This window comes from Canis lupus, chromosome 32 (assembly GCF_048164855.1).
Source record: "Canis lupus baileyi chromosome 32, mCanLup2.hap1, whole genome shotgun sequence".
Classification (NCBI taxonomy): Eukaryota; Metazoa; Chordata; class Mammalia; order Carnivora; family Canidae; genus Canis; species Canis lupus.
Window position 1 is genome coordinate 25,227,895 of NC_132869.1, and position 17,296 is coordinate 25,245,190.

Consider the following 17,296-nt stretch of genomic DNA (forward strand, 5'->3'; position numbering starts at 1 on the left):
AAACTAGCAAAAAGCAGAATCAGACCTATACAGGGAACAAACTAATGGTTGCCAGAGGGGGAACTGGATGGGGAATGGGCAAAAAATGGGTGAAGGGGAGTGGGAAATCCAGGCTTCGAGTTTTAGAATGAGTAAGTCATAGAAATAAAAGGCAGAGCATAGAGAATACAGTCAATGATGTTGCAACAATGTCGTACAGTGACAGGTGGTAGCTACACTTGTGGTGAGCATATCATTAACAGAGAAGTTGAATCACCATATATTGTACACCTGAAACTAATGTAACATTGTCAGATATACTCAAATTTTTATTTATTTATTCATTTATTTAGTTAGTTAGTTATTTAGTTAGTTTAGTTTAGTTTAGTTTAGTTTAGTTTAGAGAAGAAAACAAACCCAGGGCACCTGGGTGGCTCAGTCAGTTAAGCATCTGCCTTGGGCTCAGATCATGATCCCAGGGTTCTGGGATTGAGCCCCACACTAGGCTCACTGCTCAGTGGGAGTCTGCTTCTCCTTCTGCCCTTCTTCCCACTCCTGATTGTACTCTTTTGCAAAAAAACAAAAACAAAAACAAAACTTTTTAAAAAGGAAGGAAATAAGCCCTAAATAAATTCTGTATATTTCACAGATTAGATCAGTTTCCTTTTTTTCCTGATAAGTCAAATATATTTAATGAAGACACTGACCATTTTGAATACTTAAGATTCTCCAACTTAAATATGTCCAGAATAAATAATTCCTCCAAATAATTTCAGAATTTCATAGGGAAATAATGGAATGACTTATCTATTCTTCAATGATCATAGTATTCAATGAAAGTAAATATTTTAAAAGATAAATAGTATTCTTAAGCATAAAATTTATTTAAAAGATGCCATTCTCCTTCTAAAAGAGTTTACTTAGTGCTTGCCTTTATGAAAGATAATTAATGACTTACTGGTATAGATTAGAGTGGTATAATAGTGATATTTCTACTTTGGAACAAGTCCAGATTCTCTATTGGTATAAGCATTTCACATAATGTCATATACATATGGTATTAGTGGTTTAACTGATTGTGAAATCAGTTTACAATGTAGCCCTGTGAAGATATGGATTCAGTATTTACAATTCTCACTGCCTTATTCTGTAATTACTCTGATGGCATGAACTACATCTTACTCATATTTCCATTTCCAGCATTTGATACAGAGTCTTGCACACAGAAGCCAAGAAATCAATGTTCTGGGTCAAGGGATATATGAAAGGGTTATTTATATTATACTATTAAAGAGCCATGCAGTTACAACTGGTGCTAAGTATAAAACTCAGTAGCCATTCTGAAATAAGAGGAACTCAGTTTCAAGGAAAGTCAGTTTTCTGTTTTCATTTCTTCCTAGTATATTTTAAATTAAGGGTATTTATTTTTTAATTTGTTTTTTAAAGATTTATTTATTCCTGAGACACAGAGACATATGCAGAGAGAGAAGCAGGCTCCCCATGGGGAGCCTGATGCGGGACTCGATCCCAGGACCTTGGGATCACAACCTGAGCCAAATGCAAATGCTCAACTGCTGAGCCACCCAGGTGTCCCTAAATTAGGGGTATTTAAAAAAATATAATAAAAATTTTTATCTGTAAAATATTCTACATTTCTTAAATCTTCTAAACAATAGTGTAAAGATTACTATTTTAGAGAGCACATGCACACATGCAAGTGATGGGAGTGCAGACGGAGAGGAAGAGAAGGAATCTTAAGCAGGCTCCATGCCCAGTGTAGAGCCTGATGTGGGGGCTCAATCTCACCATCCTGAGATCATGACCTCAGCCAAAATCAAGAGGTAGGAGCTTAACTGACAGCAACCCAAGTGTCCCAAGATTATTTTTAACTTCATTTTACAAATGAAGAAACTGAAGTAATCTGAACATAAATTTAGTAAGAGAGATGAATCTTGAACTCTGATATTCTGACGTTAGCCAGTGTCCTTCCATTGTACTTTGCCTAGAACAAACTTTGAGGTAACTGAGAGAACTAAATCAACTTTTAAAATCACTTTCAAATTGTGGCTTTTAGGATGTTTGATTTAATCAGTAAAAGAGATAACTGGTTAAGTACTCCAGTTTTCCAAGTTTGAGGTTTTTTTGGATTTACTATAGACTCATACTCTCAAGATATGTTAGAGGGAAATAACTTTCTAATCTGAACTTTTTGTCAAGAAAATTAACCTTGCGTAGGGATAGATGGAACCTACCTCAACATCATAAAGGCCATATGTGAAAGATCCAAAGCTAATATCATCCTCATCCTCAATGGGGGAAAACTGAGAGCCTTTCCCTTAGAGTCAGGAACAAGACAAAGATGTCCATTCTCATGACTACTATTTAACAGTGTACTGGAATTCTCAGCCTGAACAATCAGACAAAAAAAAAAAAAAAGATAGAAAGCATCCAAACCAGCAAGGAAGAAGTCAAACTTTCACTATTTACAGACAATATGATACTCAATGTAGAAAACCTCAAAGACTCCACCAAAAAAATTGCTAGAACAAAAAATGAATTCCACAAAGTCACAGGATGTAAAACCACCATGAAGAAATTTGTTGCATTCTTATACACCAATAACGTAGCAGAAAAAACAAACAAACAAACAAACAAACAAACCCCAAGGAATCAATCCCATTTGCAAATGCACCAAAAACCATAAGATGGCTAGTAATAAATCTAACTAAAAGAGGTAAAAGATCTGTACTCGGAAAACTATGGAACACTTAGGAAAGAAACTGAAATGACATAAAGAAATGGAAAAACATACCATGCTCATGAATTAGAAAAACAAATACTGTTAAAATGTCTATACTACCAAAGCAATCTACACATTTAATGCAATCCCTATCAAAATACTGATAGTATCTTTCACAGAGCTAGAACAAATAATCCTAAAATTTGTATGGAACCATAAAAGACCCTGAACATCCCAAACAATCTTGAAAAAGAAAAGCAAAGCTGGAGGCATCACAATTCCAGACTTCAAGCTCTATTACAAAGCTGTAGTCATCAAGACAGTATGGTACTGGCACAAAAACAGACACATAGATCAATGGAACAGAATAGAAAATGCAGAAATGGACCCACAACTAAATGGTCAATTCATCTCAGACAAAGCAGGAAAGAATATCCAATGGAAAAAACATTTCTTCAACACATTTTTCTTCAACAAATGACAGCAAGCTGCAGAAGAATGAAACTGGACCACTTTGTTATACCATACATAAAAACAAATTCAAAACCTACATGTGAGACAGGGAATCATTAAAATCCTATAGGAAAACACAGGCAGCAACCTCTTTGACCTTGGCTGCAGCAACTTCTCACTTGACACACTGTAGGAGGCAAGCAAAAACGAACTATTGGGACTTCACCTAAACAGCCTCTGCACAGCAAAAAAAAAAAAAAAAAAAAAAAACAATCAACAAAACTAAAGGCAACTTTTAGAAAGGGAGAAGGTATTTGTAAATGACATACCTGATAAAGGGTTAGTATCTAAAATCTGTAAAGAACTTATCAAACTCAACACCCAAGAAATCAAATAATCCAATTAAGATATAGGCAGAAGACACAAATAAAAATTCTTCCAAAGACGACATTCAGATGGCCAACAGACACACAAAAAGATGCTCAACATCATTCATCATTAGGGAAATACAAATCAAAGCCAAGATGAGATATCACCTCACATCTGTCATAATGGCTAAAATCAACATAACAAGAAACAAGAGATGTTGGTGAGCATGCAGAAAAAGGGAAACCCTTTTACACTGTTGGCAGGAATGCAAATTGGTGCAACCACTCTGGAGAACAGTATGCAGGTTCCTTAAAAATTAAAAAATAGAACTACTCTATGATCCAGCAATTACACTAGTAGGTATTTACCCAAAGGATAAAAAAATACAGACTCAAAGGGGTACACACATCCTGATGTTTATAGCAGCATTATCAACAATAGCCAAACTACAGAGGGTGCCCAAATGTCCATCAGCTGACAAATGGATAAAGAAGGTGGATATATATATACAATGGACTATTACTTGGTCATGAAAAAGAACACAATCTTGCAATTTGCAACAATATGGATGGAGCTAGAGTATATTATACTAAGTGAAATAAGTTAGTCAGACAAAGACAAATACCATATGATTTCAATCATGTGGGATGTAAGAATGAAAAAGATGAACAAATGGGAAGGGGGAAAATGAAGAGAGGGAAACAAACCATATGAGACTCTTTAACAGTAGAGAACAATATGAGGGTGGAGGGAGGGAGAGAGGAGGGGGATGGGCTAGATGGGTGATGGGTATTAGAGAGGGCACTTGTGATGAGTGCTGGGTGTTGATCAATCATACAACGCTATTCCTGAAATCAATACTGCACTGTATGTTAACTAAAATTTAAATATTTTTTTTAAGAAAAAGGAAATTAACCTTGCAAAACCTAAATTTTACTTTTATTAGATGTTACAATTAATATACCCAGATAGATAGACTGGAGAAGACAGGAAGAAGAAAATAGCAATAAGAGATAAACAAATAGAAAAGTACAATTCCATGATTGAATTAGGATATAACATCTGAGAAATGCAATTTTAAAAATCATTTCAAAGGTCTACAAAAGAACAGCCACTTTACTACTGCTAATCGGCATAGTTACACACTTCCGTAAGCCTAGTAATATTGAATAAGTAGCCAGGAAATGAATGCCTGGTAATAATTTTAAAAATTTATTTTTTAAGAGGGGATTCTATAAACTCAACGGGAATGTCTTCCTTCTCGAGAATTACATACTAGCATTTACAAGGGTATTGTTTCATAGTTTGTAGACCAGAAGAGTCAGCTACACTCAATCTGACATTGGAGAATTTTACCAGATGGGACTGAAGCACTGCAGTGAAATGCCATCCACCCAGCAGTCTGCAGGAATGTACTGTGTGATGTGTGAGCTATAAGCCAAAATTACAAATTACAGTGCAGATGGATTGCACTAAAACTCTCAATGATGAAAAGATGCCACTGATAGGCAGTTCCCAGGGTCTTCTGTCATTAGTAGTAGCAGTAATTACAATATTAGCAGTAACAGCAGTAAGAGCCATTACAGTAGTAGTAGTAGTAACAACATGCATTTATTAACTACTTTTTGTTAGGCCACTGCTAAATAATCTTAATATTTAACTAAGTAATTCAATTATTTAATAATTTAACTAATTTAATTTCCATACCTTATCTTTATTTCTTATAACCACCCCGCAAGGACTTACAACAGATCTTTACTGATGTGGAAGCTGAGACTCAACAAGCTGGTTAGACAGCCAACCAGGATTTAAACCTAGGGCTACCTTATTTCATAGCTGCACTCCTTCCATAACACTATACTTTGCAGCAGTATGGAGACAGATATTTTTCAGTGTGGAGGATTAAAAACAATAGGTTCCTATATTTCAAGAAATGACACAGAAAAGGAGATGCACAGTAGCTTCTCCAAGTTTGCAGATGAGAGCAAACTCTTTCAGGTACTCAAATACCAAAATGACCAGAGTGAGGCTGCAGAAGGATCTCAAAATCAGGGATGTGGGCTGAAAATATGAGCTGAACCATAGTACAGTCAGTATAAGGCAGTATAATTAGGGAAAATATTTTTACTATTTATAAAATAGTTATGATAAAATGAACCAAGGAGTATTCACAGACATTCTCTAACAGAAGTTTGGTGAATTGTAGATACCAAAAATTTAATGGTATGACTAATGTTTGCTTCAAAAGTAACTCTAAAAACATATATTCTGGGTTAGGAAAAAGAAAACAAATGATCTGTGAAATGATACGGGAAACTCAGATTGAAAACTGGAGTTATTCTAATGAACATTAGTAAGATATAGGCAGAAGTAAAATCACGAAGAGTAGTAATGTTAACAACAATAGTAATAACGAAAAATTTAGACTTGTATAGCACTTCCTATGTGCCAACTGCTTTCTAAGTACGATATGCATATACTAAACTCATTTAATTCCCTCAACACCTTATGAGCAAGTACTGTTGTTTCTGCATTTTACAAATAAGGGGCACAGATGTTTGGTAACCTACCCAAAGTCACACACACACACTCTTGTATACAGCAGGGTAGGAACTCCACACTAAGCAATCAACTGTAGAGCCTGTGCTATTCAATCACTATCCCTTTAGCAGTTTGAGAAGGTTTAATGTAGAACTGGGTATGAAAACTCCTAGTATTACTATCAAGGAAGACCTCCTGACACTTTCAATGAGAAGGAAAACTTTACAATATAAGAAACTCCTTAATAGATAATAAAAGACTGGAAAAAGTAATAGTATCAAGAAAAGTAAATAAGGGGGTATATTGATAAGCTAAACATAAGGAGTAAAGAGAAGCTACAAATAAATATGAGAGATTCTTAAACTTCTTAGTGTGAAATCATGAAAAGTAACCATACACTCCAAAAAAAAAAAAAAAATCCCTGCTGCTCAATAAACAGAGACAGAATAAGCTAATAAACTGGTCTGTCTCTGTTATGTATTTCTTAGATTTTACAAACATAATAGAAGATATCATTTCTATAATTTCTAAAAATATGAAAATGTACATTGCTAGCATCCAGTTATAAACTCTACCTTATAAAGATTCACAAACATGGACAAAATGTTTAGGAGTCCATCTTAGTTAACATCTTACACAACTACTTTTTGCCCCCAATTCAGAGAATCCGAAGAATGATTCCTCTAGTTCAGCATTCTACATATTTACTGTATGGAGATTAATGTCAGAAAGTTAATAAATATTGAAGGAAAAAAATTCCAAATAAATATGCTTGAGACACAGGCCACATCTAGCAGGAAAAATCCTATATTAAAGAATCTACTTAATTTTAATTTGCATTTCCTAAACTTATTTGACCATGGAAAATTTCCCCTGAAGATAGTTTACAAATTATGGACACACTAGTTCCACAATTCAGGTTTTGGGAAACAATGATCTAGTTACTTTTTTCTGGGAAAATATAAAATAATTACTTTTATGAGAGTATATGTAGGGAGTTAAAGGAGCTGAGGAGTAATGTGGACATTTAGTTTTCTTAAGATCAAAAGTTTCTGCTACCAGAGATAAGGATATGTGTGGCATTCTGTATCTGATCTTCTAAGAACAAATTTTAACATGTAGGTATAATCAATACTGGATAAAGAATCCCAGAACTCTACAGCATGTCTGCACTCATATTTTACAAAAAGGGTAACCAAGACTCCAAGGACACCACCACTCCCCTGGTCTGCCTTTTATATCATTGGCTACTCCCACTTAGTTTCCTCTGCTGGTACTTTTTCATCTTCCTAACCCTTTATTGTCAGATTCCCCAGAGCTCAATCTCTGGACCTTACCTTTTCTCTATTTCTACTGTGTTCTTTGGTAATCTCACACAGTCCTATGATTTTTTAATTTAACTTTTATATTGGGACAATTTTATATTCACATGTAGTTGTAAGAAATAATATAGACTCCATGCAGTCCAGTTTCCCCCAATGATAACATCTTACAAAATTATAGTACAAAATCATAACCAAGATATTGACAGTGATATACCAATTTTATTTACATTTCTCCGGTTTTACTTGTATTCATTCCCATGACATTTTAAAATGTTCAGTGACATTTACAGCCTAGAACACACCCCTAACTTTACACAAATGAGTAACTATGGAGTCTCCATTTGGATTTCTAACAGGCATCTCAAACTAAAACATGCCCCAAGCCAAAATCTTCATCTTCCCAATTTATTCTTCCTAGTCTTCCTCATCTCAATTAATATCACTGCCATCTTCCCAGTTGCTCAGATTAATAACTATGTCATCCTCAACATTTTCTCTTATTTCACAAACTATTAATAAATTCAAAATATATCCAAAATCAAACCTCTCATCATTCACACTGCTAGTTGTCTAGCCTAATTCCCTGCCATCTCCCACCAGATTATATAGCCCCTCAACTAATCTCCCTGATTTTGCCCTTAATCTTCTGTAATTTATTCTTGAGACAGGGGCTAGAGTAATATAAGCACTCTTCTGTATTTAAGGTTTTTGTTGATTGCATTTTTTACTGAGATGTACAAGATTCCACTATTCAAAATCCTCTGATGAATGGCTTATCTCAGAGTAAAAGCCAAATTCATACATGGCTCACATTACCTTGCAGGCCCCATCTCTTACTATTCCCTCTTGCTCACTCATTTGCAGCCAATCCAGTCTCCTTACAATTCTTCCTTCAGGTCTTTACTCAAATGTCATGTCTCAGTGAGGCCTTCTCTGACGACCAAGTTTTAAATGGGAGCCTCCCAACTCCTACCCTGTTCTCCTTATCCCCTTTCCCTACTTTATTTTTCTCTATAGTATTGACTGCAATCTACATACTGTATGTTTTATTTACTTTTTATTGTCTGTCTTTCAGCACTATATAAAACATGAGCTCAAAGAGGGCAGAGATATCAATCCATTTTTTTTAGGACCTAGAATGGTGCTAGGCAGAGTAGATGTTCAAGAAATCACTGAATAAATACATGAGGCCCAAAGCAGCAAGGTGTTTTACCAAAATGTGACAAAAATATGGTAAAAATCCTAAGTCTCTGTAGTTTAGGAGTCATTTTTTTTTTTTTTTTTTAAAGAATGGTGATGGATTTAAACCAACCTCACTTTTTATTTGGTGGTTACCAAAAACACACATGCATGAAATGACCATTTCTGATCAGGTGAATAAACTTGACGGTAAGGAGGGATCAGACCCAAGTTAAAACACATCAGCACCAAACTAAAATTCAACCAACTGCCTTTAATAAGCAAATTTTGTACCAACTACCTTAAGTGTTTTATTTAAGCCACCTTCTTAAAAAGGAAGTTATATGTGATAAAACTTTGAGAGTTTAAAATTTAAGAAAATGAACTTGATAATACTATAAGAGAGAGCCCTAGGAAAAAACGCAAAGCAGTACTCCTACATTGTTATATCAAGAATAAAGTTTAACAAATTTTTGAGTTTTAACCAAGTGAGAGTAAGTATTTATTTATTTTTTAAAGATTTTATTTATTTATTTATTCATGAGAGACACAGAGAGAGAGAAAGAGAGGCAGAGACACAGGCAGAGGGAGAAGCAGGCTCCATGCAGGGAGCCTGATGTGGGACTCAATCCTGGGTCTCCAGGATCACGCCCTGGGCTGAAGCAGCGCTAAACCACTGAGCCACCTGGGTTGCCCGAGAGTAAGGATTTATAAACAAAAAAGGAATTTCTGTTAAAAATGGAAAGAAGTTGTTGTTTGTGAACAATATTTTAAAATACTTTTTTAAATTGGGTAGAAAGAGGGTGAAATGACAAAACTTCCTGGGACAGATAAGGAAATAAAGACTAGAATATCACAAGGTCTATTCACTATGAAATAAGTCTCTTTGGGAGCTTTTGGAAAATCATTCATTTACTGTACTAGTTAAAAAAATTTAACACTAATAGATCAGCTTTTTTTGATTATTATTTACAAGGAGATTACATAATATGCAGTCATCTAAGTTGGCTTTAAATTTCTTTCTAAGTAAAATTAAAGAAGTTCTAATTTTAGAGTAAAAAACATAATTGAGTCATACTTTCAGAGCTTGTCTGTCCTCATAGCAGGTAAGATTACAAAAGGCATTTTGCTTGTCTTTAAGATTCAAGAAACTGGTATGGTATAATGAATGACCTTTCAATTGTCCTGGAGGAAAAAATGCAAGTGATTTAAGTAGATATAGCTTTCAGTTACAGGCCAAATAGTAATAAGGCCTCCATTAAATAATTAAAGCAAAGCTCCTATTTATATGATAAATCTATAGCTTTCAAATGAACTCTTTATTAGTAAATAATTCCTGAGGCACTTAAACAATACAATTTTTTATTAAAAGAAATTAATAGCATCAAAACTCTTTAGATCTATATTTAATGTAACTAAAATAAACAAATGTCAAATTCTTAAAATATACATAATGCATGAGGATATATATATATATATATAATATAAACACCTGCATTATTGGCCCCCATAATTTTTGCTGTTACCTTTACCCAAAGAGACTACATTAATGGTAAAGTGGATATTATGTATTGAATGTACAAATATGTAACTTTAAAACTTGTTTTAAGGTATGCAAAGAGGTTTTGCCAATTCTTTACACTTCAGAATTCACAATTATAAAGATAATATTAACCATAATAAAATCCCAAAGTACGACAGAAGATTTAATAATGTCTATGGTCTGAACAATAGCCAAAATAAAAAGCTATAAATAGGCAGCTATAGGGAATCTATAGAGAATTCCAAGGAATCTCTTGGAGTTCTTAACAAAACAAAGCAAATCTAATTAACAGTTTTAAAGAAAAGAATATAAAAATAGACATTATAAAATAGACATCAGTAAGTTTGGAAAACATAAAACCAAGTTACCAAAATTAAATTTTTTAAAATTCAAAAACTTGAGAATTGGTATTCCTGAAAAACTATAAAATTAGTACTGGGTAATATATTTTAAATGATAGAAAAATAACTGCAATTTTGAACATAATTTTAGAGACCTGTTGTTCCAAGGACATGAAAATAACCATAGTTTCCTAACAACCAGAGAGCTTTTGTATACCTTGGACTGCAATCATGCTAGATGAAGATTAAAAGGCAGCAGTCAAAATGACTACACTTCAACTGGGATGTTGAAGCACTGATCTGATGGGGTTTTCTTGGCCACAAGTGACCCACAAACTTAAGATCAAGAGCCAAAGCCCCCACTGGGAAGTTGTGCTCAATTTGGTGGGCCTTGAAACCATCTGGCTAAATCAGCATCAGCCTTACAGGAGGCCAGCCATGAAGGAAGGGAGTCTCCCCAAAATCTGATTTCTTGAGACCACAACCTAGAGCAGGTCCCACAGTCAAATTATTCACATTCCTTGGAAAGAGAGAACAGGCATCAGTTGTGTCCATCGAAGGGGGACACTGTCCAGGTGTACCCTGGAAATTTTTTGAAATCTCTGGGTTGCCTCTGCATCTGAAAAATAAGAAAAATAGCACAATGACAGACAACGGATGAGGAAAGACAATCATCTGGCCTAAAAACTTAAGACTTATAAGAAATTAAGAAAGCAGACAAAACAGACAAAAAGACAAACAGCCATATCATTTAGAATGTATTATTCTGAAGGCAAGTACAGCGGAGAAAAACACAAATTATTTTAAGCAAAGTAAGAAATGACCATAGCAACAAAAGTTATTTTTGGAGAGAGCCAACTGCGAAAAAACAAAACAAAACAAAACATATGTTAAGATATGTCAACCTGACACAAAGATAAGGTGGAATAAGAATCTAGTCCCATTTGAAGCTGAAAATTGCTGAATAATGAGAGCTAGTGTCATGAACTTGGCTGCTTAACTGCCTTTGTGTAAGAAAACATCTCAGAACTTTGAACTTAGGAAATTCCAACTTGTCTTGCACCAGGTCACGAGCTCCAAAGAGCAGGAACCTATTTCAACAAGCAGCTTTAAAAAAAAAACAACAAAATACTTTAATATTTTTCATTTCCTTTAATGATACATTTTAAAATGCAACAGTGCTAAAATCCATCAAAGTAAAATGCACTGAATTAAAAATTAAACTTACTCAGAAAGATGTTCAGAAGTTGGGATACAAACAGAAACTGAAATTAGAAGAAAAGTTTTATATTTAAAACAGCACATGAAATATGATGAGTGAGAATAACGATTTAGTAAAGAGCTCATATTGTGGCTGACCCAAAATACTGGAATAAATATGAAAAATCCAAAGTAATACAATTATATATACGTACCTTTCTCTATCACAACTTGACAAGTATGAGTTTCATGTTGACTTAAGTGTGTGGCCATATTATCTAAGCCAGAAACATCAGCTACGAAATCACAATTAAGGCACACTAGAGTTATGCCCCTATAAAAAAAAAAAAAAAAAAAAAGCAAATAATATAAAAGGTTTTTGTTTTTTTAATAAAAATCCATACACAAGTTCAATGATTATTTTTCTATAATTTGCTTTTTGTCATAATTGTCACTCCAAATTTTGTTATAAAGCTTGATATAACTGAAATGATTCTCTAGAAAGCAAAATAGCCATATTCAAATTAAGCTATCATTTATTTACAGAAAGCATTTTTGTTTTATAAACTTTTACCACCCATACTTTAAAAACTATGTAACAAGAGACCTACAATCCAGCGGTGGCCTCAGTAACAACTTGTGTTACTTCAACAAGCCACAATCTACCTGTGCCTCTGTTCATCTGCAAAGCAAGGGTATAAGTATTCATTCACTCAATATGTATTTACTGAGGCTGTGTACATACTGTACTATTATACTGCATTGTGAGTACAATGATAACCAAAAAATATAGTCTGCTCTGACAGAACTTACAATCTAGTGTTTTATTTAGGTGATGAAATAGAAGAGAAATGTTTTAAGGCTTTAAGAAGAGAAACGTTAAGGCTTTACACTTCAGAATTCACAATTATAAAGATAATATTAACCATAATAATCCCAAAGTATGACAGAAGATTTAATAATGTCTATGGTCTGAACAACAGCCAAAATAAAAAGCTATAAATAGGCAGCTATAAGGGAATCTATAGAGAATTCCAAGGTATCTCTTGGAGTTCTTAACCAAACAAAGCAAACACTAAACAACAGTTTTAAAGAAAAGAATATAAAAATAGACAATAGATCATATTCTTAGATCATGTTGTATCTGTCATCAATTGTGTACCATGTGTTAAAGGTTTTCCCATATATTATTTGGTTTAATTCTTACCACAAACATCCAAGGTTGGCATTATTCTCATTTAACAATGAATTAACTAAAGTAGTTAATTCACTACAGAAGTCCAAAGCTTAGTCCCTGGTATATCAGCACAGTAAACTGGTCCACTGTGGGATGCAGTGGGGGTTGCACTACCCAATGCACTGGGGCTTGAACTACTGGCTCCTTAACAAAACTTCACTGAGTGCTGTAGTTCCTAAGTGAAATCTGTAATGATTATAAATTTTCAAAAATGTTTGGAAACAATTCCCAAAGCCACTAATACTTTTGTTGAATTCGGAATAGTTTTTATACTCACTGGATCAAACTGTGTAGCATTTGCTACTTGAAGAATTTAAACACTGTTGGCATATAGGATGTAACACTGGCCTTCAGATTCTAATTTAAATTGTGTTTAAACTTTTGACTTATGTTGAAAGGTATTTAAAAATATTAACCCTGCAAAAATATGGAAATATGTCAGAGAACTTAGAAAACCACTATATATTTAATTTATTATTTGCTAGAATTAAGCACTTGGGATCTTATGGGTCAAGCATCTGAAATGCTGTTTAAAGGAAAATCAAATATATTAAATGTATAAAAGATATTAAGGTGTTTTAGGAATTTGAACTATAAATGGGACTGTTTACAAAATTTAGTCTATTCAACTTAAATGAATTTTATCAAACATTAATTAAAAGCATTCTTGAAAATGATTATTAAAATGTACTAATTTCTAAATGGAATATTTTTAAGTTAAACGTAAAAGCTTAACTTTAATAACTAATTATATAGTCTTCCCTACTAACAAACTGCCCTTGCAGAAATCAAAAGTAGTCTCAATGGTAAGTAGTAGCTAAATTACTATCCCACTAGTCACAGTTACTTGGGGCAGGGATCGAACGCCTAACTCATGACTCCACTAAACAAAAATGCGTAAAATCAGGATTTATAATCAAATTTCTTCATCTGGGAAGATGTGGGAGACTGGAACTAGTATGTTCAAGTCACCAATAGAGAAAGCTGATCTGCAGTAAGGAAGGAAATGGAACCCAACTCCTGAGAAAATAATAAAGACAAGATCATTCTGTCTCAGTAGGTCAGACCAGAGAGAAGCCATATTAGTAACTGATGGCTTTCTGGTTGTATCTCCTCCTCTTAGGAGTCTTCAAGATTCTTTAGAATTCTGCTTTTAAGTTATTTTTGCTTAGGTTAAAAAAAATAGATCATGTAATGTTATTACTGTTACTGTCAACTTACTAACAAAGCATAAATAGTTTTGAAGTTCATCATATACTTTAAAAATTTAAGTTTTGCCAATATACAAAATATAAATGAGTAACATACCATAGACTGACTTCTGCCCTGAATCTCTAGTCTAACAGTGTGCTGTGCATTTTACACCTAGATGTCACATAAAACACATCAAAACTGATCCTCAATCAAAACAACAATTATGTACTTTCTCCCCAAATCAACTTCTGATTGGTCTTTCTTATGATGTTTCTTTCTTCTAATAGTAAAGTTCAAACTACAGATATCTGTTTCTTCTTCCTTAAAATAATCAATATGGCAATCATTTTATAATATTCATTGAATACTTATACTGTGCTAGTCTAACAACTTTAGACCTATCATCTTATCTAAATATTGAGCACCTGAACGCCTAACATGGTTGAGCGTCGAGCTCTTGGTCTTGGCTGGGGTCATGATCTCAGAGGTTGTGGGATGGAGCCCTGTGTGGGGCTCTGCAATCAAGTCTGCTTGAAAATTTTCTCCGTTTCTCCCCCACTGCACTCTCTCTCTCTCAAATTTTTAATAAATAAATAAATAAATAAATAAATAAATAAATAAATAAATAAATAAATATTTTAATGTCCCAAAAAGGTAGTTGCTATAATTTATCACCTTTTTTATAAAGTTAGATTAGTAAACTACCAAGGAGAAGAGCTGGTAAAGGTCAGGACTAGGTTTGAAACTGAGCACTTTGGTTTCAGAGCCCATATTCTTAAAGATGATGTAATACTTCCTCATCATTTTAATTTAGGTCCTCACTAAATTGTAACTACCACAATAGTCCTAATCTATAGGATTCATGCATCTATAACTCATCTTATTATTGAACCTTCCTTCAGTATCACTATATAAAATATCAAAGGTTTTCTAATGCTCTCCAAATTAAGTCCAAACTCCTTAACCTTATTTTTAACACTTTCACAACCTGGCTCTGAGCTTAAAACTATTGCTCCAGACATCAATCTTATTAGTATTATCTGAACTTCATGCTCCATCCATTTACTATTAGTCATTCCCTCTGTATGCTTTGTACTTTTTCATTTCTGCACCTTTATTCACACTATTTCTGTTCACTCAAATGCCTCTGTGCATCTTCTATCAGTATAAATAATACTCATTCTTTAAAGCCAAGTATACCTAACACCTATGCAGATCATTCCAAATTACTTCTCTCTCCTTTGGAAAAGAGACCTTATTGCACTTATTAAAGTTCCCCTTGCTTTATATAGTTTTATACATTCACCCCTTATATCTCCCACCCAACAAACTATACATTCCCTGAAGGGTGGTCCAAGACTTCTTCATCACTGTCATCTTCACAGGACCTGCTATATTATGTACCTGACAGATGTATCATAAATAAAAAACCAAAGAATTAATATTCCATTCCAACAAGAGTAATCACAAAAATTACCGTTCTATAATTCTAAGTATGCTATGTCCAGTCACAGAAATCGACCAGTTTTCAATTTCAGACCCATTCCAGTTTAAAGAAAAGAAATCTAGATCTTTAAAATCATATAGTTCATTTAAAAAACAAACATATAACTGAGGTTGACAACAGTAGGGTAAAAAGCAAATCAAATTCTCACCTTTTGAAAAAAAAACCTTTTATTCTTATAAAAATTTTCATTAAAGGCAACATCTAATAAAATCTTATCCATTTCCTTGAATTCAGTGAATGTTTTAAAATGTATACTAATATATTTTTAAAACGAAATCAAAATTTTCTCTACCTGTGAGCTACTGATCTCTATGAGCTATATCATAGATGAGACCTATTGTTTTATTTAAGTCATTTTCAACATATACGTTAACTTATTCAACAAATATTTACTGAGTGCCTACCATGTGCCAGGCACTACTCAATGCCTGGCAGAGACAAAAACCCCAACTACACATATTCTAGTGAGAGGACACAGAAAGGAAGTACTGGGATGAAGCACAAGGGAGATGATACAATGTAAAATCAAGTGATCAAGGAAAGGCTGACTCACCAGAGTAGCAACCCAAACTAGATAAAGGAATACATACAGAAATCTGGGGAACAAAACTAGTCATAGAGACTAATACACAGAAGTCCTGAAACAGGTGGGCCCCGGTGGCTCAGCGGTTTAGCGCCACCTTCAGCCCAGGGCGGGATCTTGGAGACCCACGATCGAGTCCCACGTCAGGCTCCCTGCGTGAAGCCTGCTTCTCCCTCTGCCTGTGTCTCTGCCTCTCTCTTTCTCTCTCTCTCTCTCTCTCTCTCTCTCCCTGTCTCTCATGAATAAATAAAATTAAAAAAATAAAAAGAAGTCCTGAAACAGAATATCATCCCTTTTTCCAACTTTTCCACTAACTCAAAGCACTAAAACAAGTACTGGCTAACCTTATCTCTCTATAAATATTAGTTTGATACAGCAAAGACACTGATATTTCAAGTAGCAATGGCAACGTGAACAAAATAAAGAACAGAGTCCAAAAATTCAAAAGAATATTTTTAATTGTTTTTAAAATTTATTTATGACAGTCACAGAGAGAGAGAGAGAGAGGCAGAGACATAGGCAGAGGGAGAAGCAGGCTCCATGCAGGGAGCCCGACGTGGGATTCGATCCCGGGTCTCCAGGATCGCGCCCTGGGCCAAAGGCAGGCGCCAAACCGCTGCGCCACCCAGGGATCCCCAAGAATATTTTTAAAAATGGTTGTTCAGGGATCCCTGGGTGGCGCAGCGGTTTGGCGCCTGTCTTTGGCCCAGGGCGCGATCCTGGAGGCCCTGGATCGAATCCCACGTCGGGCTCCCTGCATGGAGCCTGCTTCTCCCTCTGCCTGTGTCTCTGCCTCTCTCTCTCTCTGTGTGACTATCATGAATGAATAAAAAAAAAAAAAAAAATGGTTGTTCAGTAGATTCTGAGTTAAGCATGTGGTACAACCAAAGTTAATTATCAGTGTCTTTAGAAATATTCATCAGTTCTTTCTGCACAGTGAGCAAGCTGTACACTTCTCTTTGAGAAAGGAAAAATAAGAATTATGAAGCTACCTAATAATTTCAAGAATTTCAGTGGTTTAAGAAATTTACTTCAAAACTAAAAAAGTGTTAGTCATTTTACTAGGTATCTTAGGTATCTTTTTAATATTCAAATATTGTTGGAG

The 17,296-nt window shown here is 34.4% G+C and overlaps 1 protein-coding gene across 25 annotated transcripts in view; it reads right to left on the reverse strand.

The window, feature by feature from the left end:
• The window catches only part of ZNF280D (zinc finger protein 280D), a 293,959-nt gene that overhangs the window by 31,478 nt on the left and 245,185 nt on the right, over positions 1-17,296 (reverse strand). For 19 of the 25 annotated variants that reach the window (XR_012022602.1, XR_012022608.1, XR_012022605.1 and 16 more), the window contains 2 exons: positions 11,886-12,004; positions 11,699-11,735 (listed from right to left, as the gene is read on the reverse strand). Coding sequence is in view for 18 of the 25 variants with exons in the window: in XM_072808743.1 (XP_072664844.1) it covers positions 11,699-11,735; positions 11,886-12,004 (156 nt within the window). In the remaining 7 variants the exon portion in view is untranslated. Of the gene's footprint in view, positions 1-1,399; positions 9,772-9,931; positions 11,090-11,215; positions 11,578-11,698; positions 11,736-11,885; positions 12,005-17,296 lie in introns of those variants that run through there. The other 6 variants (XR_012022601.1, XM_072808753.1, XR_012022603.1 and 3 more) reach the window with 6 other exon arrangements.